At 43.6% G+C, this 25,632-nt stretch overlaps 1 protein-coding gene across 6 annotated transcripts in view; it reads right to left on the reverse strand.

The window, feature by feature from the left end:
- Positions 1-474: 474 nt before the first annotated feature.
- Positions 475-25,632, reverse strand: part of caap1 (caspase activity and apoptosis inhibitor 1) — a 44,012-nt gene continuing 18,854 nt past the window's right edge. For all 6 annotated transcript variants that reach the window (XM_078396059.1, XM_078396056.1, XM_078396054.1 and 3 more), the window contains 2 exons: positions 10,191-10,264; positions 475-2,417 (listed from right to left, as the gene is read on the reverse strand). In XM_078396059.1, coding sequence (XP_078252185.1) covers positions 2,062-2,417; positions 10,191-10,264 — 430 coding nt within the window. In that variant the 3' untranslated portion in view covers positions 475-2,061. The remainder of the gene's footprint in view (positions 2,418-10,190; positions 10,265-25,632) is intronic.

The raw sequence follows: 25,632 nt of genomic DNA on the forward strand, positions 1-25,632 counted from the left end.
AAGTGAAGTAACTACACAAAAATAATTTTCTTTAGATTGAAAAAAAACCATGGGGATATGGATGGCATTAATTCAAATTACTTTTCTAAGGCTAGGAACAACTTTATACCCGTCTTTATATTTTACATATGGCTGTAGGTTCTCGCCTGTAGTCATGGGATAAGTCATCTCCAATATCCAATGCCCCACATAAGAACAAACTAGAAAGAGACTTTCCACACCACTATGTGGGCACACTTTGAAAATAGGTAGAGCAATAATAAAGGATGGTTCAAAGATAGGTTGAAGTATGAAATAATTCAACTCTATTTTGAATTGTTATCTCAAGCATCCAATGTAATTTTTTTTTTTTGCCGAGGTCTTTAATTCAAATCCTTTTGAGTAGTTCCCAAACCCCCTTATTTCACCAAGATCTTTGCAAGAGAATAAAACTGTTGATCTTGCGAAAAATATCGTTTAATGGAAGTACTTCAGTCAACATCTACTTGAAATATAACTGCAAACTCACCATGTGGTATACAATTCAAGCCAACACAACACAAAGTGTAGAAACATCACAAAATGTTCATACCACATTGAGGTTTAATTGCATTTAAATCAAGACAGGGGTGATGTCAAAGATAATGTCATTGATCTCAGTTTTACAGTGGAAAATGGCATGATGCTTTCTAGCAGTACGCGGAATAATCTTTGTTCAATTCACATATACTTTTTGTTACTTTCATGAGAAGATTCTGATTTATTCTCCTCAAAGGAACATTTCTGCAGATGCAATCTACAAAGTATGAAATTGCTCGTTCGCTCAAATTAAAAACAATTAAGTTTTTAAGTGAACAATCTGCAAAAGAGGTAATCCAAACAACTGCCAGACAGGACATTAAAATAATGTAATCTTTGTTACCTCATACAAATAACATGCTTTTGGTTAAACCAGTTTGATGAAATGATTGCAATTTTGTTTTCAAGAGCACATTTGGAAAACTGTTTTCAACAAAATAATCCATGGTAATTTTCTTTTGTTCTAATTAAAATGGATGTTATTTTTAAATATAGTTCAGGTTTTCAGATTATCATATGCTCAAATGCTGAAGAACATCCATTTTCAACTATGCAGACTAGTCACCAGAAGGTCTGTATGCAGTGACTTCACATTTTGAAGCAAACTTGAAACGGGTAAATAAATCGTGGTCTTTATCTTAAATTGTTTTTAGAATATTAGCTAAACTTAACAGCAAAAAAATGGCAGCCACCAACATTTCTTTATCCATATAATAAAATATTCTGCATTCAGGTAATTTCCTTGTTTAATAGATGTGCCTGATTTTTTTTTCAATGATAAACCTATTCAAATATCTGGCAATATGTACAATTCAGATTTTTTTTTTGCTCCAGTATTAGCCTACTTTGAACTTATGTTTTAAAATAAACTTATGCCCAATAGGCTGTCACCACAATGATGGGTCAGATTTGTATTAACAAATGTTATTTAAAAATCAGTGAATTTAGTAATAGTGCTTAGCATTACAAGGTAGAAAATACATTGAGACATAATTCTCTCAACCAGTGAACATTTTTCCTTTCTTTTACTTCAAAGTGCTGACTCCTCAGTTAACTAGTTAAACTGCTCAGAGGGCAAAATGAGCAGGCTTTGTTAGTAGAATCTTTACAACAATGCCACATCTAACCAGTTGTATTCTGTAAACATTTGACTGAAACGACGAGGTCACTTACCATGTCACGGCCAGGCCATCCAGGGTGCAATGACGTATCAGGTACTATTTTGACGAGTACAGATTGCACATTCAAATATATTTACCTGCTTTCATCACATTTCTTTTACTAAGTATTTCCAACAGCAAATATCAGTAACAAAGGGAACTCAATAGTAGATTTAAGAAAGATATCAACAGAAGATTCTAGCACAAAAATACAGTTTTAATTCTGTAGGAGGAAGAACAAAGGCAAGAGTGATAACAAAGCAGATCTTCTGTTTGGCCTGTAGTGTTAGCTTATGACAGTTTAACCTTCCCTTAAGTGTCACAACTCAGTTTGTTGTAGCGGTTAAGTCTGTGTTTTGATATCTCCAGCTCTCATAAGAGCCTTGATCGCTCTGGCTCGCATTTCCAATTCAAGCAGTTCCAGTTGCTGTGCAGAAGGTTGAAGACCATCACTGTCAGCATTGAGAGCAGCAGCCGATTGATCTTTCCCTGTAGTAGACCCTGACAAACCAAGAATCTCATTTACACTCTTTTCAATGTCCTTTTGAATCTCATCTTCCACACCAACAGGCGTAGGTGCACATCTGTGCAGTAACACATCTCTACTTTCTTCTTGTTCATTGCAGTTTTGCTCTATGTCACTATCGTATGCTTCAGCATTTATGCTAAGGGCATCACTTTCATCTCCAGAAGCTCCACCTGGTTCAGAAAGGACAAATCCATATTATTTACTGACTCTATGCTAATCCATTAAATGAAATACAAAACATGCCAAAACTGAAACAAGAACATTCTATTGCCATAAATCTCTATTTCAATATTGAAACATTTCTAACCAGCCACATTGGTACTGGTGTTGGTTATTGTTGTCATGTGTACCAACATGAAATGCAAAGCTTTTGTTTGCATGCTACCCAACTAAATTAAGATGACAAGATGACACGAATCATGAAAACAACCAAGCCATAAATGAGTAATAACTAGTTCTGAAGATTACTATAATCAAATTAAAATCATTTACTAAACCATAGGATATAGTACTATTTACTTCACATAAACTAACAATGTTATACATTTCATGAAACTTCCAATTTCAATGTGAACAAATTAGAAGTTTGAATACATTTAACGGTGAATGTTTCTGAAATTGTTAACATTAATATGGTTTGCAAGTGATTTGGAGCACTGGATGGAGCTTCATGATGCCACGTTCCCTTTAACTAGAACATAATTTCAATAACCTTCCCTCAAATTCAAAAAATGGTATCTGCTCAGATGATATAAAATAATCCTTATTACAGACTTGTCTTTAAAATCAAAGCTCCTCAATTGCTTTCCAGGAAGAGTTTGAATCATCGACATGCTGAAATCATTCTTCTACTTCCACCCTAATAGTGCACTGTGCTCAGAATGGTGTCTGAGCAAGTATTTGGAGGCACATTCTTTAATAATATAATAATATATTCCTTTTCGTCCCACAATGGGGAAATTTACAGTGTTACAGCAGCAAAGTGGATAGCAAGAGATCATTCATTATAAATAAAAGACACGTAAATTGTCATCAGTTTTTTTCGTGTGTTCTTAGTCTTATTGTTGACTCGTCTGCTGGAAGCAGTGCTGGTTGTGAAGTCTCACAGCAGCGGGAAGGAAGGACCTCCTATATCTCTCCTTTATGCACTTGGGGTGAAGGAGTCTGTCACTGAAGGAGCTACTCAGTGCAGTGACGGTGTCCTGCATGGGGTGGGAGTCGTTGTCCAGCAGCCATGTTAGCTTTGCCATCATCCTCCTCTCTCCCACCACCTGCACTTTGAGGGGCAACCCAGGACAGAGCTGGCCTTCCTGACCAGCTTGTCGAGTCTCTTCCCTTCCCCCGCTGAGATGCTGCTGCTCCAGCAGACCACTCCATAGAAAATGGCCGATGCAACCGTGTTGTAGAAGGTCCTTCGGAGTGCCCCCTGCACTCCAAAGGACCCGAGACTCCTTAACAGATAAAGTCTGCTCTGGCCCTTTATAGCGCATCGGTGTTTTCAGTCCAGTCCAGTTTATTGTTGAGGTTGACACCCAGGTACTAATAATAATCCACCCACTCGATGTCCATTCCCTGGATGCTCACCGGTGTCGGGGGGACCTGGCTGCGACGGCGGAAATCTACCACCATCTCCCTGGTTTTCCCCGCATTGATCCGGAGGCGGTTCCGCTGGCACTAGTCCACAAACTCCTTGATCAGTTCTCTGTACACCCTGTCCTCGTCGCCCGTGATGAGGCCGACGATGGCAGAGTCGTCAGAAAACTTCTGTAGATAGGAGTCTGCAGAGCTGTGCCTGAAGTCCGCAGTGTACAGGGTGAACAAGAATGGAGCTAGCACAGTTCCCTGCGGAATGTTGGATCAAATCCATCTGCAATGTGAGATTGTGTCACCAATTAGTAAATAACACCCCTGTTTCTCTTTAAGGGCTGTCATGAGATATTACAACACATTTTGTTTTTGACTTAAAGAAGCAAGGGGGTGAATGCAATCCTGTCCTCATCAACATTGGCTGCTGTAGAGATGGTCAACAGCTTCAAGTTGCTAGGCATTCATATAACCAGCAACCCAACCTGGCTCCTTTCGTTCATGTCTAGCGACGTGGCGCTATGACTTTGATTTGGCTATCAAAGAGGCTAGAAGGGAATTTCACTCCAAACTGAACAAGGCAGATGTTTGGCAGCTATGGCAGGGTTTACAGGCCATCACCTTCTACAAGGTGAAATCTTGGCAGCTCAAGCGACAGCGAAGCATCACTCCCACACAAGCTCAAGATGTTCTACACATGCTTTGATAGGGAGAACATTGTTGCGCCTTCCCGGGGCCCCCTTTGCCCACGAAGGTATAACAATCTCAGCCACAGAAGCCAATGTCAGAGGGTGAACTTCAGGAGGGTGAACCATCGAAAAGCGTCTGGACCTGATCTTGTTCTTAATACCCGTACAGACCAACTGGATGGAGTTTTTGTGGACATTTTCAACCTCTCTTTACTGAGGTCCAATTCTAGGTGCCGAAGAAGAATAAGGTGACGTGCCTCAATGATTTTCAACCGGTGGCACTAACGTCCGCAGTGATGAAGTGCTTTGAGAGGTTGCTTATGACGCATATCAACTACTACCTTAACAAGAACCCGTTACCATTTGAGCACCACCACAACATGTCAACAAAGGATTAAATCTCATTGGCTCTCCACTCCGCACTGAACCACTTCGACAATACAAACTCATAGGTCAGGCTGTTGCTCATAGATTACAGCTCGGCTTTTAACACCGTCATCCCCTCCAAGTTGGTTACCAACCTCACGGAACTGGGCCTCTGCGCATCCCTCTGCAGACCATAACCTTTGAGTTGGCAGCAACACCTTCTCCTTGATAACCATCAGTAAAGGAGCACTGCAAACCTGCGTGCTCAGCCCCCTGCTCTATACTCACGACTGAGTAGCCGGACACAGTTCCAACTCCATCTTCAAGTTCGCTGACAACACCAGCGCTGTTGAACGAATTACAGATGGGGATGTTGGAGTATAGGAGGGAGATTCAAATTACAGATGGGGATGAGTTGGAGAATAGGAGGGAGTTTGATCGACTGATCAAATGGGGCCAGAACAACAACCTTGCTCTTAACCTCAGTAAGAACAAGGAACTGATTGTGGATTTTGGAAGGACGAGGATCCACAAATCTGTCATCGATGGGACGGTGGTGGAGAGTCAAAAACCTCAAATTCCTGGGCGTGCATATCTCTGAAGATTTGTCCTAGACCCAGCACATTGAAGCAGTCCTTCTGGTGGCGCCGTCAGCGATGGCAGTCTTGCCAACGGTCTGTCTGTCTTTTCGTCTTTGTTGGGGTTTTTTAGTGTGTTTTAAAAAGTTTGTGTAAATGTTCTCTGGTTTGTTTTATGTGGGGAGGGGGTCAGGGGCAACTTTTATTTTTCAATCTCTTACCTTGCCGGAGATGTGATTATTTTCCGGATCGTATCTCCGGTCGCTCTGTGGCCTAACATCATGGAGCTGGCGGCCTTGCTCGAGACTGACTTTGAGCCCCACCACGGGGCCATGGACTTACTATCGGAGCCTGCGATCCCTTACCTGGGATCAACGCTCCAACCCCGCAGTCTAGGGTAGAGGCTGATGCAGGGAAGCTCCAAAGTCGCAGGTGGTTCCACTAGCCCCGACCCGGGTCCAATTGCCTGGCACATAGGAGCCAAAATCCCCCCGCCCCGATGTGCGAGCTTGATGACCCAGATGCAGAGGGCCCAACTTGGCTATGGGAGCCAAGATTGTCCCGTCACAGAAGGCTCAAGGTCCCCGACCGCGGGAGAACAAAGGGATGAAGATTGAACTTTTTTTTTCACCTTCCATCACAGCGAGGAATGTGGAGGAGTCGCTGTGATGGATGTTCATGTTAAAATGGATTTTGTGTGTTTTGTTGCTTTTTATTGGTATGACTGTATAGCAAATCAAATTCCTCGTGTTGCAAAACATACTTGGCAAATAAAGTATGATTATGATTATAAAGAAAGCCCATCAATGCCTTTACTTCCTTGGAAGATTGAGGAGATTCTGTATGTCAACAAATACTCTTTTGAACCTACAGGGGTACAGTAAAGAGCATATTAACTGGTTGCATCATGGACTGGTTTGGTAATTTGAACACCCAGGAATGAAGATGGCAAAAAAAAGCACGCACAGCCTAGTCCAATGCAGGCTCCTCACCTTCTTCCATCCAGTCTATCTTTATGGTGCACTGCATCAGGAGGAAATGTCAAGGATACCTACCAGCCTGGCCATTCCCTTTTCTCTCTTTTACCTTCAGGAAGAAGATACCAGGACATTCACTTAAATGCCAGGACATCTACTTAAGAGCAGCTTCATCCCACTGCTATCAGACTCTCAAAAAAAAAATCACCTCTTTCCCACCCCATTCTCAGAGGTGTGCCACACACTCTTATTCATAAATCTACCTCATTCAATTGTTCCATTATTTTACTTTAATATTATTTTTACATTTAGGATTCCACTATATCTTGCACTATTCTGCTGTTTTCTATTTGTTGTATTAATTTTGGATTTATCATTACTGTACGTATACTTACGTTATAACCTTCATGTGAACAAATAATTTAATTGCACGCTGGTGTATGACAATAAACTACTCAATTTGATCTCAAAAGAATAAAAACATTATTGAGTACTAGGTGGAAGATGTTATCCCATGACAAGAGGTTTTACTTTGTTACATTCAAAGAAATCACAATTTATCCTGAGAGTTTTAATTTGACTTTGTCGTGGGAGATAAATGCAATTCAACTGTACCCCGAGGTAAAAATGGACTTTTACTAATTTTAAGTTTTGTTATATATGTTTAATAGTCTGAGATTTCATGGTTTTGATTAGAACATAATTCAAACAAGGACTGCTTTATATTGTTGCACTGTTTTCCTTTATTCTGATATTCAAGGTTGCTGCTCTTCTGGATAAAAATGTAAAACCTTCTGTCTCTCCCCATGCAATAAAATAATATTATTATAGAAAGGTATTCATTCACCTTCCCACACTAATTTAATCTCCAATGCATTTGAAAGCTAGGAAAGTGGTACAAGAACAGCAAAGCGTTTGCTCTAATTACCTTTGTGCATTTCAATTTTTTAAAGCCGGGACAATGTATTAAGATTTGGAACATTGAATGCTTTTAATAATGCTTTTAATTTGGATTATTTCAAAATAACTTCTGTATAATTAGTATAACTGAATATTGCGATTTCACTAAATTAAGGTTGTCAACAGTTTCAAATATTTACTGTTAAAAAATGTGTAAAGTTTCTCAGTCAGAGGGCAGCTGTTACACCATTAATTTTGATTTGAGATTTTTACATTTCAAATGCCAGGGTATGAAAAAAAGGCTGAAGTTAAAGATGAAGTGCAACATGAAAAATGTTTAACTTGCTGTAATATGCTAACTGCAAGAGCACTAGTTGTCACATTATGGTGTAAGGTTTTCTACTATCTGCAGCTAGACACTATTCACTAGCTTTTTGGTCAATTATGCAAGAAAGCAAACATGCACAATGAAACACCTGAATTATAAATATCTATTCAGTAAAACATGATGCACAAAGGCTTCTATTTCTTGAAAGATGTACTTGTTGCATTATTGTCCATCAGTACCTAATCACGTTAATTACTAAAATGTAGTCATACAGCTAAACAGCATGGAAACAGGCCCTTTGGCCCAACTCGTCCATGTCAACAAACCTGCTCAACTGAGTCCCAATTTCTGGCACCTGGCCCAGATACTGCAATCTTTTTTATATTTATACCCATTTAAGTGTCTTTTAAATATCATAACTGTGCCCATCTCTACCACTTCCCCAGACAGCTTGTTTCATAAACATACCATTCTCTGTGTGGGAAAACAAAATGGGCTCCTCGGGTCCCTTTTAAATTCTTCTTAGATTCTCTCTCATCGTAAGCCTCTGGCCTCTAGTTTGAGACTCCCCCTCCCCTGGGGAAAAGATATGGCTATTCACCATATCCATACCCTCATGATTTGATACATCTCTTTTAAGTTTACCCCTTAGCTTCTTATGCTCCAGGGAAAATGAAAACCCAGCCAATTAAGCCTGTCCTTTAATTCCTTGTAAATCATTTTTGCACCCTTTCCAATCCAAAATGGCAAATTGTCACACAAATAAATGATACAAACCAAATATTTGTATAGTTGGAAGTCACTCAAAATCTCTAACAAAAATAAAACCCTTATCAACAAGTGATTTCACAAGGATTCATAACTTGATGCAAGCACATGCAGGATTTTAAGTTGTACTGATTAAAAACCCTGAAGAGTCAAGTACATGTCAAGTACATTAACTGCTGATGCACTTATGTAGAAACAAAGAATTGCAGATGCTGGTTAATACACAAAAGGACACAAAGTGCTGGAGTTACTCAGCAGGTCTGAAGAAGGGCCTGGTGCTGAAACATCACTATGCATGTTCGCCAGAGATGCTGACCTGTGGAGTTACTCCAGCACTGTGTACTCGTTTGGTGATGCACTTATACAGAGATGGGCTCAAATATTTGATTTGGCAAATTCATGCCACTGTATAATATATATATATTTTTAAGGAAGGTAAATAGGATATTGAGATCATTTCAGTTACTTCAAGAGCTACTCTCCTATATCAAGCCTTCAGTGCTCAAATTCATACTGCAAAACCCTCAGCTATACTGGAACCCTTCTAATTTTCAATCAATATAAAGAGTACATGTCTCTTTCCCTATCTAGTTTCCAAGCCTTAATATTCTGTTTGTACTAACCCTTTCATTTTTCTCGCTCTCTTCCTTCACCCACATAAAAGTGGCTACATGGTGGTGCAGCGATAGAGTTGCTGCCTTACAGCGCCAGGTACCCAGGTTCAATCGTGATTATGGGTGCTGTTTGATTAAGGAGTTTGCATGTTCTCCCTGTTCCATTTCTGTTTCACTTTCAACTGTAGGCTAATGACATATTTCACCTTCCGAGACAAGCTGACACTCTTTTTTGCCTCATTCAAACCTGTTCTCGTTTACATTCCATTCTCTCCGCCCTTCATTGTTATCGTGTTCAGTAAATTGCCATCCATGCTCATCTCAACATCCATTTGTTTCTGTTAATCTCTTCAGTACCATATCTATCTATCTGCTGATAACACAAAATGAGGTGCAGCAATAGGGGATTGGAATCTTCAACGTTTCATGCATTTCCATCAGTTTGAAGCAGCATCATCTCCAATTGTGGAAGGACTCTTGTAGGTGTGAAAAGGAGTGAAAATTAATCTAGATTGGGTTTTTTTAATTTAGAGTTCGAAAATATCAGTGTATAATTGACAAACAAATTTAAAGAGACCAACATTTTTCTACCTGGAGTCCATTTAGGTTTCACAATACAAGATAGAATTTCCACTCCTACTTAAATGTGCACAGGAAAATAGATTTCATTATTTTTGTACATGATTAAATAGTGCAAAATTGTTTAATTTGCCACAGTTCTTTAAGTTACAGTTTAAAACTGAGGTTATAACTCTATGCAAATGACTGTAAGATAGCACCCTCTTATGATCATTTCAGTTCCTGCAATGGTGAAGCCAGAAACCTTTATCATTTGAATATTAATTCATTAAGAATTCCAATCAGTTGTGTCTCATCCCAAATTTGACTTTTTCTATTAATTCTACTAAATATCTACTATACTTACTGGATGAAATCCATTTGATAGAAGAAAAACTAAGGAAATAATGTCAAACTTTAGAAAAAAAACCAAAACATGACCTCACAATTAGCCAAATATGTTAACTTAAATCAGCTTGACAATTAAAAAAGAATACACACACGTTTTAAAGTTTTTAAAAACAAGCTGCAGCACTCTTATGCCAATTTAATAAAAAATAAAAGCAGAAAACATAACATACCCTTTGTCAATTCAGGTGTTTCTTGGTCCTTGTGATCTTTATAGGAAGATGTGGAGTCTACATTATTGTCTTGTCTAAAAAGAAAAAGAAAACTTCACAGCTCATTTTTAAAAATGTACATGTTGGAATATATTAACAAATAAAGATTTGGCATTCATGGTATTCCATCTGACTAAAAATCTCTTAAGCAGACAAATTCTGCCATCTTGTGGAATTTTAAAGATAGTGCATACTACTCAGCCATCTTGTAGAAAAATGCAACTAACAACACTTAACATTGAATTATTTCACAAAATATCGTTTAACCAGAATTGGGGAAGAATGGCAAATAAACAAACAAATGCCATCCCCTTACTTTGTTCTTTTGAGTGGTATCAATAGATATTGAGAGCATAAATACTTTTTACAGTTAATCACCCTTTATTTATTCCACAAAAGGATGAATTAAACATAAATTGGTAAAAGTCACAAATAACTTTTTAATTCTAACTATTTTTTTCACTCACATAGTTACTGGCTGCTCTGAAAACTCAGTGGTTTGCTTAGTTATTTGGGAGTATATTTAAGAGTCAATAACATTGGTGGTGCCCAAAGTCACAGGCCTGATCAGATGAGATGGTAAATTTTATTTCCTGGAGCACATGTGGTAGAACAATCAGGTAGCTTTCTGCGTCACCATTCCTGACACCAGCATTTTATTTCAGATTATATTATATAAATCAACCGAATTTAAATTCCCCAGCTGAAAATGTATGTTTTGAATTCAACGTCTCTGGATATAGTCGAGTAATTCAATTACTATGGCACGATGGGCAATTACTCTGAATTGCTGGAAATGGGTACCAGAAACAATGCATTTTTAAAAACTTAATTCCCTCTTAAAATAAGTACTTCCAGAAAGGTTGTTAAAGCTACAAATAAAGTATAGTCCAGATAACAGGATTTAAATGGTTTCAGTACGGGAGACTCAATATTGGTATACCTTCTCTGGAACAAAACAGGTGAAATAGGGATGAGGAAGAGTGAAAAGTGCTGGGTGATTGATAGGTATGCTGAAGAAGGGTCTCAACCCGAAACGTTTCCTAATTCTTTTCTCCAGAGATGCTGTCTGACCTGCTGAGTTACTCCAGCTTTTTGTGTCTATCTTTGATAGATATTTCAATAGTGTTTAAGTTTTTCAAAGTCAAAGTTTTGAAACAATAACAACATTTGATAGGCTCAAGTACAGGCACATGGATAGGAGAGTTTTGAGGAATATCAAACAAATGGAACTATCTTAGATGGGGGATCTTGAATGAGCTGGGCCGAAGGGCCTGTTGCCATGCCGTGTGGGTGTTTCCTATTGTAGAAAAATATAAAACTATAAAGCTCACTGTTTAAAAATAAAGACGTTTGGCTCTTTAAGACAGACGAGGTGCTTTTTTTCCTCAGTCATAATTCTTTGAACTCTTCCTCAATGATGTTGGAAGCAGACTAACTATTTTTGAGGCAGAGGTAATTAGATTCATCACAAATGAGGGGATGGAGAGGTTATTGCAGGAAGACGAACCAACAATTGAGATTACAAGCATATCAGCCATCTTAAATGGTAGAGCAGAAAACCTACTCCTCTATTTGTATTACTTATGTTCTAATGTAATTGTTCGAGTCAAGTAACAACACATCAGCCTATTGAGAACAATGTCGCAAATGCCACCATACAATTAATTTTATTTTTGATAATTCAATGCTGCAAGTAAACAAAATATTTTTCAGCATCACTAATATGTCAGTGAAGTTAAAAAAACATCAGTATCCTATTCAAAAGACTGTTATAGACTTTCAAAGCAAAGTTTCAGCATGGTAGTAAACCAACCACTCAAAGTGAATGAAGCGTTGTGTTTTCAGTGGGAAAAATATGCAAAAACAAAACACTAGCTGCACCGGCAATTTTTCAACTTGGTTTGGAAAGAAAGAAATTACATTTACGGTTTCTCACCAATTCATCACATGAATAATAACTGTGTCAAGGCAGCAAACATAGATAATTATTTGTGGGGAAGCATATTGGGCAATGAATAAATGTGTTACTGCATCTTCTATAATATTTATGTGCCACAAAATCAAAACTGATGGTTACATAAAATTAGGTTATTTAAAAGGTATCTGACAATGTCTAATAACATTAAAGTTAGAGTTATCAAGAAGTTCAGGTTGGATACTGCCATAGTCTGTCAGTTCTTGACCTCAATATTGACTTGGAACAAGGCCAAAAGAGCTGAACTCCAGAGGTTAAACAAGAGTAATTGGCTCTGATATTAAGGCAGATTTGAATGAGTGTGGCGTCAACAAACACTGGCTAAACTGAAGTCAATGGGAATCAGAAAGAAAACCTTCTGTTGATTGGAAATCATACCAGCACAAAGGAAGGTCATGGTGGGTGGAGGTCAATCATCCACAGGACATTTCTGCAAGAGTTCCTCTGGACAGTCCTGTGTTCATGTGTCCTATGTCAATGTTCAGCACCATTCATGACTCCTCAGAAAATAAAGCAGTCTGCATCCAAATACAGCAAGTCCTAATCAATATTTTTTTAAAAGACACGTATTACTGGAGTAAAGTAACAGAGCGGGTCTGGAAGAATCACTGGAGAACATGGATAGGTGACGTTTTGGTCGGGACCTTCTTCAGACTAATTGCAGGGGGAGGAAGGAAAGCTGGAAAAGAAAGGTGGTAGAACAAAGTCTGACGGGTAATAAGCAGACACAGGTGAGGGGGGCAGTCTGGAAGTGACTGCTCGTGTAGTGTATAAAAGGAAGGCGCGCGAGGCGCGATTCAGGGTCAGTTGAGTGACCGATGTGATGCATGTGAGCGTAAGTGCTGAGCCTTTGGCTAGTGAGGCTTCAGCAAAGGTTGAGAAGAGGACAATGGCAAGGTAAGGGAAGTTTCATTTTTTAAATTCTTTTTTTGGTCTTGGTGCAGTTGGGATGGCAGTTAGGGCATATGTGTGATGTGGGAAGTCAAGGAAACTTCAAGTGTCCCTGAGGACACCTGTGGGAAGTGCATCCATCTGCATCTCCTGGCCAACTGCATAAGGGAACTGGATTTGCTGTTGGATGACGTCAGGATTGCCTAGAAAATTTTATAGGTATAGTGAGGTAATCACACTTAAGGTGCATGCAGAGTGTAGATGGGTGACTACAAGGAAGGGTAAAGGGAGCAGGCTGAGAGTGCAGGAATCCCTTGTGGCCTTTCCCCCAGAAAAAGTGGAGTAGCTTTTTATCTGGCAGATAAAGTTAAGAGGTTAATTGGCTTCTGTAAATTGTCCCTAGTGTGTAGGAGATAACTAGTGTGTGGATAATCACTGATCAGTGGAGACTCAGTGGGCCAAAGGGCCTATTTCCACGCTGTAGCTCTAAATTAAATATTAAATATTGTTGTGCACATTGGCACAATGACATAGGTCGGAAAAGGGATGAAGTCCTGCAGGGTGAACATAGGTAAAGGTTAAAAAGCAGGACCTTGAGGGCACTTCTCCGAGATCCTTCTTCAGACTGATGTCAGGGGAGGGGGGTTGAGACCCTTCTTCAGACTGATGTCAGGGGAGGGGGGTTGAGACCCTTCTTCAGACTGGTCAGGTTCGAGACCCTTCTTCAGACCCACCCCCTCCCCTGACATCAGTCTGAAGATGAGTCTCGACCCGAAAGGTCACCCATTCCTTCTCTCCTGAGATGCTGCCTGACCCGCTGAGTTACTCCAGCATTTTGTGTCAACCTCCAGATTATTGTCAGCATCACATGCCAATGAGGGTAACAATAGGAAGACAAGACAGATGAATGTGTGGCCGAAGTGTGGGTACAAGGGGCAGGGATTCAGATTTTATGGCCATTATGGAAATCTGGCTGAGGGAGGGAAGGGACTGCGAGCTCCAGGCTATAGTCAATACAGGTGGGAGTAAAAGAGGAGATGGAGTTGCTTCAGTAATCCATGATGATATTACTGAAGCAGTGGCCAATGAGGCTATATGGAGTTGAAAAATAAATAAAGGAATGATCACCTTACTGGGATTGTACTACAGTACAAATAGTCAACAGGAATGGGCAGAAAAAGTATGCCGGGAAATTGCAGACATCTGCAAGACCAATAGAGTCGTAATTGTAGGGGATTTGAAATTTCCCCAAGGACATTGCCAGAACTCAAGGGCCTGAGCAAGAGGGAGCGGTTGGGCAGGATACGATTTTATTCCTTGGAGTACAAGGCTGAGGGGCGATCTGAATAATAGGTATATAAAGTCATGAGGGGATTAGATAGGGAATGCACAGACTTAATTCATGTTTGGGGAATCAAGAACAAGAAGTCAGAGGAAAAAGGTAAGAGGACAAAGAACTAATAGGAACCAGAGGGACAACGTTTTCCACATAGAGGGTGATGGGTAGATGGAACAAACAACCAAACAAAATTTTTGAAACAGGTACAATAACATTTAAAACAGAGGTGCACTGTTTTGAGAGATATGACCCAAATGCGGACAACTGGGTCCAGTTTAGATGGGATACCATGGTAGGCATGGAGAAGTTGGGTTGCAGGTCCAGTTTCTGTGCTATATGACTCTTCACAGTTCCCTGAAAGTTGCATTGGAGGTAGATAGGTTGGCGAAGAAAGCTTTAGGCACGCTGGGCTTCGGTCAGGGAATTGAATAAAGACGTTGTAATATTGTTCGTTGTACAAGATAGTGGTGAGGCTGCACTTGGAGTATTATGTGCAGCAAGGAACTGCAGATGCTGGTTTAAACCACAAAGTGCTGAAGAAATTCAGCAGGACAGGCAGGATCTCTGGAGAGAACGAATAGATGATGTTTCAGGGCGAAACCCTTCAGATTGAGAGTCGGGGGAGAGGAAAACGAGAGATATAGACGATGTGGAGAGATATAGAACACACGAATGAAAGATATGCAAAGAAGTAACGATAATAAAGGAAACAGGCCATTGTTAGCTGTTTTCTAGGTGAGAATGAGAAGCTGGAGCGATTGGGGTATGGGAGGGATGTAGAAGGAATGCAAGGGTTACTTGAAGTTAGAGAAATCAATAATCATATCAATAGATTTCGTGCTGCCCAAGTGAAACATGAGTACCTCCAAGTGTACCTCCAATTTACATTTGGCCTCACTCTGACAATGGAGGAGGCCTAGTGACAGAAAGGTCAGTGTGGGAAGGGGAATTAAAGTGTTTGGCAACCGAGAAATCAGGTAGGTCCAGGCAGACAGAGCGAAGATGTTCAGCGAAACGATCGCCCTGTCTACATTTGGTCTCGCTGATGTATAAGAGTATACAGCTTGAACAACAGATACAGTAGATGAGGTTGGAGCAGGTGCAAGTGAACCTCTGCCTAACCTGAAAGGATTATCAGGGTCCCTGGACAGATTCGAGGGAGGAGGTATAGGGACAGGTTGCAGGGAAAGGTACCTGGGGAAGGGGTGGATTGAGTGGGAAGGGATGAGGTAACCAGGGAGTTGAGGAGGGAACTGTCTCTGTGGAAGGCGGAAAGGGGTGGAGATGGGAAGATGTGACTAGTGGTGGGATCCCGTTGAAGATGGCAAAAATGTTGGAGGATTATGTGTTGTATGTGACGGCTGATGGGGTGAAAGATAAGATTTAGGGGGACTCTGTCCCTGTTGCGACTGGGGGGGGGGGGGAGGGGGTGTGGAAGCAAGAGCGGAGCTGCGGGGTATCGAGGGGAAACATGTGAGGGCCTCATCTAAGATGGAAGAGGGGAACCCCCAGTTCCCTTAAGAATGAGGATATCTCAGGTGTCCTGGTATGGAACACCTCATTTTGGGCGCAGATGCAACGTAAAGGGAGGAATTGGGAGTAGGGGATAGTCTTTGCAGGAAGCATGGTCGGAAGAAGTGTTGTCGAGATAGTTGTGGGAGTCAATGGATTTGTAATAGAAGGCAGTCAATAGTCTATCTCCTTTGATGGAGATGGTGAGATCAAGAAAGGTGAGGGAGGCGACAGAGATGGTCCAAATGAATATGAGTGCAGGATGGAAATTGGTGGTGAAGTTTTGCATGGGTGCAGGAGGTAGCACCCATGCAGTCGTCAATGCAGCGGAGATAGAGTTCGGGAATAGGGCCAGTGTAGGCCTGGAACAGGGATTGTTCAACATACCTACAAAGAGGCAGGCATTGCTGGGGCGCATAGCTACGCCTTTGATTTGGAAGAAGCGTGAGGAGTCGAAGGAGAAGTTGTTAAGGGCGAGGACCAGCTCCGCTAGGCGGAGGAGAGTGTTAGTAGAGGGAAATTCGCTGGTTCTGCGGTTGAGGAAGAAACGGAGGGCTTTAAGGCTTTACTGGTGGGAGGATGGAGGTGTACAGTGACTGAATGTACATAGTAAAAATGAGGGAGTGGGGGCTCTGAAAGTGGAAGCCATTAAAGAGACGAAGGACGTGTGAGGTATCTTGTACATAGCTCTGGAGAGATTGGACCGGGGGGATAGGATGGAGTCGAGATACGTGGGAATCATTTCAGTGGGACAGGAGAAGCCAGAAACAATGGGTCTGCCGGGGCAGTTGTGTATATGGATTTTGGGGAGAAGGTAAAATCGGGCTGAGCGGGGCTGGGAAATGATTAGGTTGTTGGCTATGGCTGAAATGGTCTGTGAGATTATGGCCTGGTGTGTATCTGTGGGGTCATGGTCCAAGGATAAGTAGGAGGAGGTGTCAGAGCTGGCACCTGGCCTCAGTGCATTAGAGGTCAGCTCGCCAGACTACCACGGCACCTCCCTTGTCGGTGGGTTTGATGATAATGTTGAGGTTGCTGGAGAGTGAGCGGAGGGCTATACGTTAAGAGGGAGGGAGGTTAGATAGGTGAAGGGAGTGGAAACTTTGAGACGATTGATGTCACATCAGCAGTTAGAAATGAAGAGATCTAAAGAGGATAGAAGGCCGTTTGGGGAGTCCAAGAGGGGGGTAGTGGAGATGGGACAAGGGATCATTACTGGGTGGTGAGGACTCCTTCCCATAGAAAATGGTACAGAGGTGGAGGCAACGGAAGAAAAGCTCGACGTCATGGCGGACCTGAAACTCGGTGAGGTGGGGGGTTAAGTTTTGGTCAGTTAAGGAAAGATGTCATTAAACTGGAAAGAGTGCAGATTTGCGAGGATATTGTCAGGACTCGAAGTCCTGGCTATAGGGAGAGGTTGGGCAGCTAGGGCTTTATTCCTTGGAACGTACAAGGCTGGAGGTGATCTTAAGATTTGTAGAAAATCATGAGGGGTATAGATCGGTTGAATATACAGGGTCTTTTTCCTCAGTGTAGAGGAAATCAAATGGACCGCATAGGTTTAAGGTGAGAGGGGAAAGATTTAGTAGGAACCTGAAAGGCAAAATTTTCAGAGGATTGCGAGTACATAGAAAAAGCTGTCAGATGATGTAGTTCAAGCAGGTACAATAACAGCATTTAAAAGATATTTGGAGAAGTATATGGATAGGAAAGGTTGAGGAATACAAGCCAGGCATGTGCAAATGCAGCTATCTTGGATGAGGCATTTTGATCGCCATGGACAAGTTGAATGCCCTGTTTTCATGCTGTCTGACACGACCATGACCACACCATGGTCCTTCCACAAACCTGCAGAGGATGGATGGTTAAGAAATATTCCTATTGATTTGAAAGTCTGGTGTTCGGAAATACCTTTGAGCCGAACAGTTCAACTCCTGCATGACTGCTTTTCATTGCAGATGGGACAATTGTAGCTGCGAAAAGTTGGCCAATGTGGGCAAGTTGGGCGTGTTTCCACACTGGATCACTGTGTGACTCAATGCCATCTATGATGATGTAGTTTTATTTTTTGGCTACTATTATTTTCAAAAGAAAAATACAACATTATTATATGCACTTTGCAAATGAAGGTACAGGCTTTTAAAGAGGCCATGTGCCATTGGAGGTGTAAAACACGTCTAAAAATCCCGATTGGGAAGAAAATGAATAAAATGCCAGAAAAAGATTTCAACAAATATGCACTATTCAGCAAGGAAACTATGAGAGTATATAGGATTAGGAATGCTATGGGGCTATAAAATGGATGCCCTGCTGTGGTTTTCAGCAGTAAAATGGATGCCTTGCTTATAGTGTTTGTTTAGTTGGAATGGAATGTTGTCTTTAACAGCTTAGAAGTAAAACCCTGCGGAAGCTGCAGAAATAGCGCAAAACTGTTGATGTAAGGAATGACTCCTTGTAGGAACAAAGCATTATATGGACATGTATTGAAAATGGCTGTTAAGTAATTAACTGTGCCACCCCTTTTCAACTCTGTATAAAAAACAATCAATCTTGGGATAAGCTGCTTTGGACTCTGCTGAAAAACTTACCAGACACTCTGGTTTGGAGAAATATTTTGGGAGTAAAAGTCCCACGGTAATAAATCTGTTGCTCAACCAGTGTATTCGAATCAATTATTATTGAACCAGACTGAGGGTAAAAGAACCAGAATTAACAGCTAAGGAGCGACAAATTACTTAGGCTTGTCGCTAAATACAGTGTATCCACAAACAAATCAAACTCAGTTTATTATGTGTAGGAAAGAACTGCAGATACTAGTTTAAATCAAAGGTAGACACAAAATGCTGGAGTAACTCAACGGGATAGGCAGCATCTCTGGAGAGTTGGAACGGGTGATGTTTCGGGTTGAGATTATATCTTTACTATATCTTTGATTGTTTGATCAATTCAGCTTAATTCATGCTTTTACCTTAATCTCCATGCGTCTTCTTCACAATCTACCCATGTCCTCATCTCAGGAGTTCCCCTACTGTTGACTCAAACTCACCAACAGTAAAACACCATATCTCTCCATAGATCAGTTCCTACATCAACCACGTTTTATTTTACAGCCATTTCTAGCTTCTGCTTTCATCATTGGAATTGGTAAGTGACAAGCAAATTAATGGGTAGACTTAGTATTAGATAATCTTTGGAGACCAAAAGAACAACATTTTGTCATTGTAGCACTGCTGCCTGTGCAGAGTACGTACATTCTCAATGTGACCATGTGGGTTTCCTCCCACATTCCAAAGATGTTCAGGTTTGTAGGTTAATTGGGTTCTGTAAATTGCCCCAAGTATGCAGGATGCAAAATTGAGATACCACAGAACGAGTGTATCGGTGATTAATGGTCGGCATGGACTCGGTGGGCTGAAGAGCCTGTTTCCATGCTGTACCTCCAAAACTAAAAAACTATTCATTTGCAGTGTAAATGTTGTCTGCCATTCAAAAGTTTGGATAAGCCTCATCATAATTTTTCTGGGGTATCTCCAAATGGAGAACTTGAAAACACCTCAAAATAGAGATATTGATGACCACTATATCACAAAAGCCGTTGGTAAATATTCCCAGTGATGGGTTCTAATTATTACTGCGTGTCTTGGGCTGTAACATTTTGAGAGAAATCAGCAAATATAGGTAAAACACAGAATTGTACAAAATATAATTGAAAATACAGTATTACAATTACTGTGGCACAAGTTAATTTCAGTAAAATGGCCTATGTTAATGTACCTAAACTAGAACCTCAAAAGAGAACCATGACTGCAAGTTTTCCTTGTATACACCATGACAGGGCCCTAGTGAGACCGCACCTGGAGTACTGCGTGCAGTTTTGGTCTCCAAATTTGAGGAAGGATATTCTTGCTATTAAGGGCATGCAGCGTAGGTTTACTAGGTTAATACCCGGAATGGCAGGACTGTCATATGTTGAAAGACTAGAGTGACTAGGCATGTATACACTGGAATTTAGAGGGATGAGAGGGGATCTTATCGAAACGTATAAGATTATTAAGGGGTTGGACATGTTAGAGGCAGGAAACATGTTCCCAATGCTGGGGGAGTCCAGAACAAGGGGCCACAGTTTAAGAATAAGTGGTAGGCCATTTAGAACGGCGATGAGGAAAAACCTTTCCAGCCAGAGAGTTGTGAATCTGTGGAATTCTTTGCCTCAGAAGGCAGTGGAGGCCAATTCTCTGAATGCATTCAAGAGAGAGCTAGATAGAGCTCTTAAGGATAGCGGAGTCAGGGGATACGGGGAGAAGGCAGGAACGGGGTACTGATTGAGAATGATCAGCCATGAGCACATTGAATGGCGGTGCTGGCTCAAAGGGCCGAATGGCCTACTCCTGCACCTATTGTCTATTGACGTAACCGGTTTCACATAGGTCTGCAAAATATTGCTAATTTTGGGAAATGTTTAATATAATTTTTATATTTAACATTTTTACATAATTAAAATGTAACCAAATTTAAGTGGTTTCCTTCCGCAAACATGAGAATTTCAAAATAAGGCGAATAATTATTAGATAATTGCATCATTAAAGGAAACAATACATATTCACACCTGATTTAGTATGCACAAGGGTTCAGATTTTAGTTGTATAAACCAATGATTTTCTCACTGCAAAAGTAGAAGCCAATAGCTAAATCACATGTTGCTGAGCTCCACCCCTGGTTTCTGCCTTTTCTGCAGCATTTTTTGTCAGAGGTCTGCAGAAAGTCCGTTGTTTTTATTTTCACAAAAATCATGTCAGCAAATATTCCATCAAACCTCTATGGCAGAGAACATACTGACTGATTGCATCATGGTTCGACAGGTCGAATGCCTCGGAATGGAGACTACAGAGAGTGGGGACATGCCTGGACCATTATACATTGTGACCTCCTCACCATCAAAGGGATCTTTGAAGCAATGCCTCAAAATGGCAGTCAATATCATCAATGGACCCCCCCCCCCCAGCCATGCACTTATGGGGCATCTACCAGCAGGAAGGTGGTACAGGAGCATGAAAAATATGACCACCAGGTTCAACAACTGATTCTTCCGAGCAACAATCATGCTCTTGAATACTATTTTCTATGGATTGCATGGTTGGTTGCACTACGGACTTCATTTTTACACTATTATGGTTACCTACTATTACGGTTATTAATTTATTTAATTTTTGATTCTTACATTTATCTGTGTTATTGCATTCATAGGCCTTTTAAACTGCAGTGTGAGCATTTCATTGTTCCATTGTCGGTACATATGTTCAAGATGGCGGCGCGTCCAGACGCAGCGGCTTTGCGCTCCCACATTCGATGCAATCCGGAGCAGCCCAGCACCAAACGCGGCTGCGAGAAAACAGGAAAAAGTGTAACCAGAAAACGCAACGTACTTACCTTCACCACGAAGAATTCCAGGGCGACAGCACGTCCTCACACAGCAACATCGCGCTCTTCAAAGCGCTGCAAACCACGCATGGAGCAGCCCAGTAGCGGGGGGAAAAACCCTACCTGCACCGGAATCCAGTTGAAGCCCGTGGCGGTCAGTACAGACCCAACGGCAGCGGCAGGTCCAAATCCAACGGCAGCGGCAGGTCCAGGTCCAACGGCAGCGGCAGGTCCAAGTCCAACGGCAGGTCCAGGTCCAACGGCAGCGGCAGGTCCAGGTCCAACGGCAGCGGCAGGTCCAACGGCAGCGGCAGGTCCAGGTCCAACGGCAGCGGCAGGTCCAACGGCAGCGGCAGGTCCAACGGCAGCGGCAGCAGGTCCAGGCCCAACGGCAGCAGCAGGCCCAACGGCAGCAGGTCCAGGTCCAACGGCAGCAGCAGGCCCAACGGCAGCAGCAGGCCCAACGGCAGCAGCAGGCCCAACGGCAGCAGCAGGCCCAACGGCAGCAGGTCCAGGTCCAACGGCAGCAGCAGGCCCAACGGCAGCAGCAGGCCCAACGGCAGCAGCAGGCCCAACGGCAGCAGCAGGCCCAACGGCAGCAGCAGGCCCAACGGCAGCAGCAGGCCCAACGGCAGCAGGTCCAGGTCCAACGGCAGCAGCAGGCCCAACGGCAGCAGCAGGCCCAACGGCAGCAGCAGGTCCAGGTCCAACGGCAGCGGCAGGTCCAGGTCCAACGGCAGCGGCAGGTCCAGGTCCAACGGCAGCGGCAGGTCCAGGTCCAACGGCAGCGGCAGGTCCAGGTCCAACGGCAGCGGCAGGTCCAGGTCCAACGGCAGCGGCAGGTCCAGGTCCAACGGCAGCGGCAGGTCCAGGTCCAACGGCAGCGGCAGGTCCAGGTCCAACGGCAGCGGCAGGTCCAGGTCCAACGGCAGCGGCAGGTCCAGGTCCAACGGCAGCGGCAGGTCCAGGTCCAACGGCAGCGGCAGGTCCAGGTCCAACGGCAGCGGCAGGTCCAGGTCCAACGGCAGCAGCAGGTCCAGGCCCAACGGCAGCAGCAGGTCCAGGTCCAACGGCAGCAGCAGGTCCAGGTCCAACAGCAGCGGGCCCAACGGCAGCAGCAGGTCCAGGTCCAACAGCAGCAGGCCCAACGGCAGCAGCAGCAGGTTCAGGTCCAAGGGCAGCAGCAGCGTGTCCCCCAAGGCACCGCAGCTCCCGGAAGGCGGATCGCACATGGAGCCGCATGGAGCTGCTCAACATCGGACACGATTGCGAGAGACTGGCTGGTGAGTACCACAAAACCCTCACCAAAGTCCCAACGGAGCTCGGTAGAACAGGCCCCTGGACCACCACACCGGGGAGTTGGAGACGGAGCCAGCGCAGGGAGAGGAAGCAAAAACGTGGTCGGAGAGCGGGGGTGCAGGCCAGGCTAAGGAGGGCCCCACAAAGACCATCCTTACCAAGCATCTTTCTCGCCAATGTCCGGTCACTCTCCAACAAGCTGGATGAGGTAAGGCTGTGGATCAACACCCAGCGATCCTTGAAAAACTGCTGCGCGCTGATCTTCACGGAGACGTGGCTCAACGCACTGGTCCCCGACGGGGCTGTGGAGCTAACAAACCGCTCACTACATCGTGCTGATAGAACAAAGGACTCCGGTAAGAGCAAGGGCGGTGGGCTCTGCATCTACATTAACAATGACTGGTGCACCAACCACACTGCAATAGAGAGCTACTGCTCCCTAGACCTGGAGTACTTACTGCTCAAATGTAGGCCGTTCTATCTGCCGCGGGAGTTTACGGTGGTCATCATCATGGCCGTATACATTCCCCCACAGGCTAATGCTAACCTAGCATTAGCACAGCTGCACTCGGCCATCAGTAAGCAGCAGGATGCCCACCCCAACGGTGCCTTCATTGTTGCAGGGGACTTCAATCAGGTCGACCTACGAGCCTCGCTCCACAAATTCCATCAGCATGTGCAGTGCCCTACCAGGGGCTCAAACACACTGGACAAGGTGTACACCAATGTAAAGGACGCCTACAGAGCTCTCCCCTGCCCACCCCTGGGACAATCCGATCACCTCTCACTGTTTCTACTGCCCGCATACAAACCCCTCATCCGCAAGACCAAACCCACAATAAAGACGGTCAAAATATGGCCCGAGAATGCCACCCTACAACTCCAGGACTGCTTTGATCGCACCGACTGGGACCTGTTTGCACAACAGGCCACCTACGGTTCAGAGATAGAGGTAGACTTGGAGGAATACGCATCCACTGTGCTCTCCTACATCAACTGCTGTGTGGAAAATGTCACGGAGGACAAGGTGATAAAGATGTTCCCAAACCGGAAACCCTGGATGAACAAGGAGGTACAGAACCTGCTGAGGGCACGCAACAATGCCTTTAAATCTGGTGACACTTCAGCATACAGTGTTGCCAGATCACACCTAAGCAAAGGTATTAAAAGGGCCAAAGACACCCATAGGCAACGGGTGGAAGACCACTTCAACACCACGGACACCAGAAGCATGTGGCAGGGTGTCAGGGACATCACTGGCTACAAGAGCAGCCCTGCCTGCCCCCACAGCGATATGGCATTGACCAACGAGCTTAACACCTTCTTTGCCCGCTTTGAAACTGGCAAAACCACCTTGAGTGAAAGAACCCCAGCCGAGGCGGTGGGACAGGTCTTGCAACTGAGCACACAGGAGGTACAACGCGCTCTGCAAAGGGTCAACCCACGCAAGGCTGCAGGACCGGATGGTGTTCAAGGAAGGGTACTGAAGGACTGTGCTGAACAGCTGGCTGAGGTATTCACCAGGATCTTTAACCTGTCATTATCTCTGGCTACAGTCCCCAAGTGCCTGAAGTCGGCTATCATAGTTCCGGTGCCGAAAAAAGCAAAGATCTCCAACCTGAACGACTACCGCCCGGTTGCCCTAACGCCGATTGTCATGAAGTGCTTTGAGAGGCTAGTCCTCTCACACATCAAATCCAGCATCCCTGACTCACTGGACCCACATCAATTTGCATACAGGGCAAATAGATCTACAGAGGACGCCATCTCTCTGGCTCTTCACACTGTCCTGACTCACCTAGAGAGACAGGGCACGTACGTGAGGATGCTATTCATAGACTATAGCTCCGCCTTCAACACGGTCATCCCCACCAAGCTCATCACCAAACTCCACCAGCTAGGCCTTAGCTCGTCATTATGTGACTGGATCCTGGACTTCCTGCTGGAACGACCGCAGGCAGTGAGAATGGGCCCGCACCTGTCCTCCACTATCACCCTGAGTACCGGCACACCACAGGGCTGTGTTCTGAGCCCCATGCTCTACTCCCTCTTCACACACGACTGTGTTCCTGCATTCGACACCAACACCATTGTCAAGTTTGCAGATGACACAACGGTGATCGGGCTGATCACCAACGGGGATGAAACAAACTATAGAGCGGAGGTGCAGAACCTGGCGGACTGGTGCTCGGATAACAACCTGTCCCTAAATACCACCAAGACCAAGGAGCTGATCATCAACTTCCGTAGGTCACATAACGGGGAATATGCCCCGATCTCTATCAATGGGGTCAGTGTGGAGAGAGTGTCCAGCTTCAAGTTTCTGGGCACTCACATTTCGGAGGACCTAACATGGTCCAATAACACTGCTGCGCTGGTCAAGAAGGCACAACAAAGACTGTTCTACTTAAGAACACTGAAAAAGTCTGGTCTACCCCAACAGCTGCTGACGACCTTCTACCGCTGCACCATAGAGAGCATCCTAACGCATGGAATCCCTGTGTGGTACCTCAGCTGCACGGAGGCAGAAAGGAAAGCTCTACAGCGGGTAGTCCATAGAGCTCAGAGGGCCATCGGAACACAGCTACCAGACTTGGAGGGCATCTACAACACACGATGCCTCAGAAAAGCCACCAGCATCCACAAAGACTCTTCACACCCCTGCAACAGTCTGTTCGAACTCCTTCCATCGGGCAGACGATACAAGGCCTTCTATGCCCGCACCTCCAGACTCAGGAACAGCTTCATCCCCAGGGCCATAGCTGCTATGAACCGGTCCTGCTGAGCCGGATGGCCACAACGCATAGATCAACTTGCACTTTACCCTGTCCAAAACTGTTACAACTGTTCGTTTCGTTGGGTTGCTGCTGTCTAAATTACCTAAATTAGTGCATCGTATGGGAGGCGCATTCCCAATCTCGTTGTACCCCTGGGTACAATGACAATAAAGATATATTGTATTGTAT

The sequence above is a fragment of the Rhinoraja longicauda genome, chromosome 3, assembly GCF_053455715.1.
Source record: "Rhinoraja longicauda isolate Sanriku21f chromosome 3, sRhiLon1.1, whole genome shotgun sequence".
Lineage (NCBI taxonomy): Eukaryota > Metazoa > Chordata > Chondrichthyes > Rajiformes > Arhynchobatidae > Rhinoraja > Rhinoraja longicauda.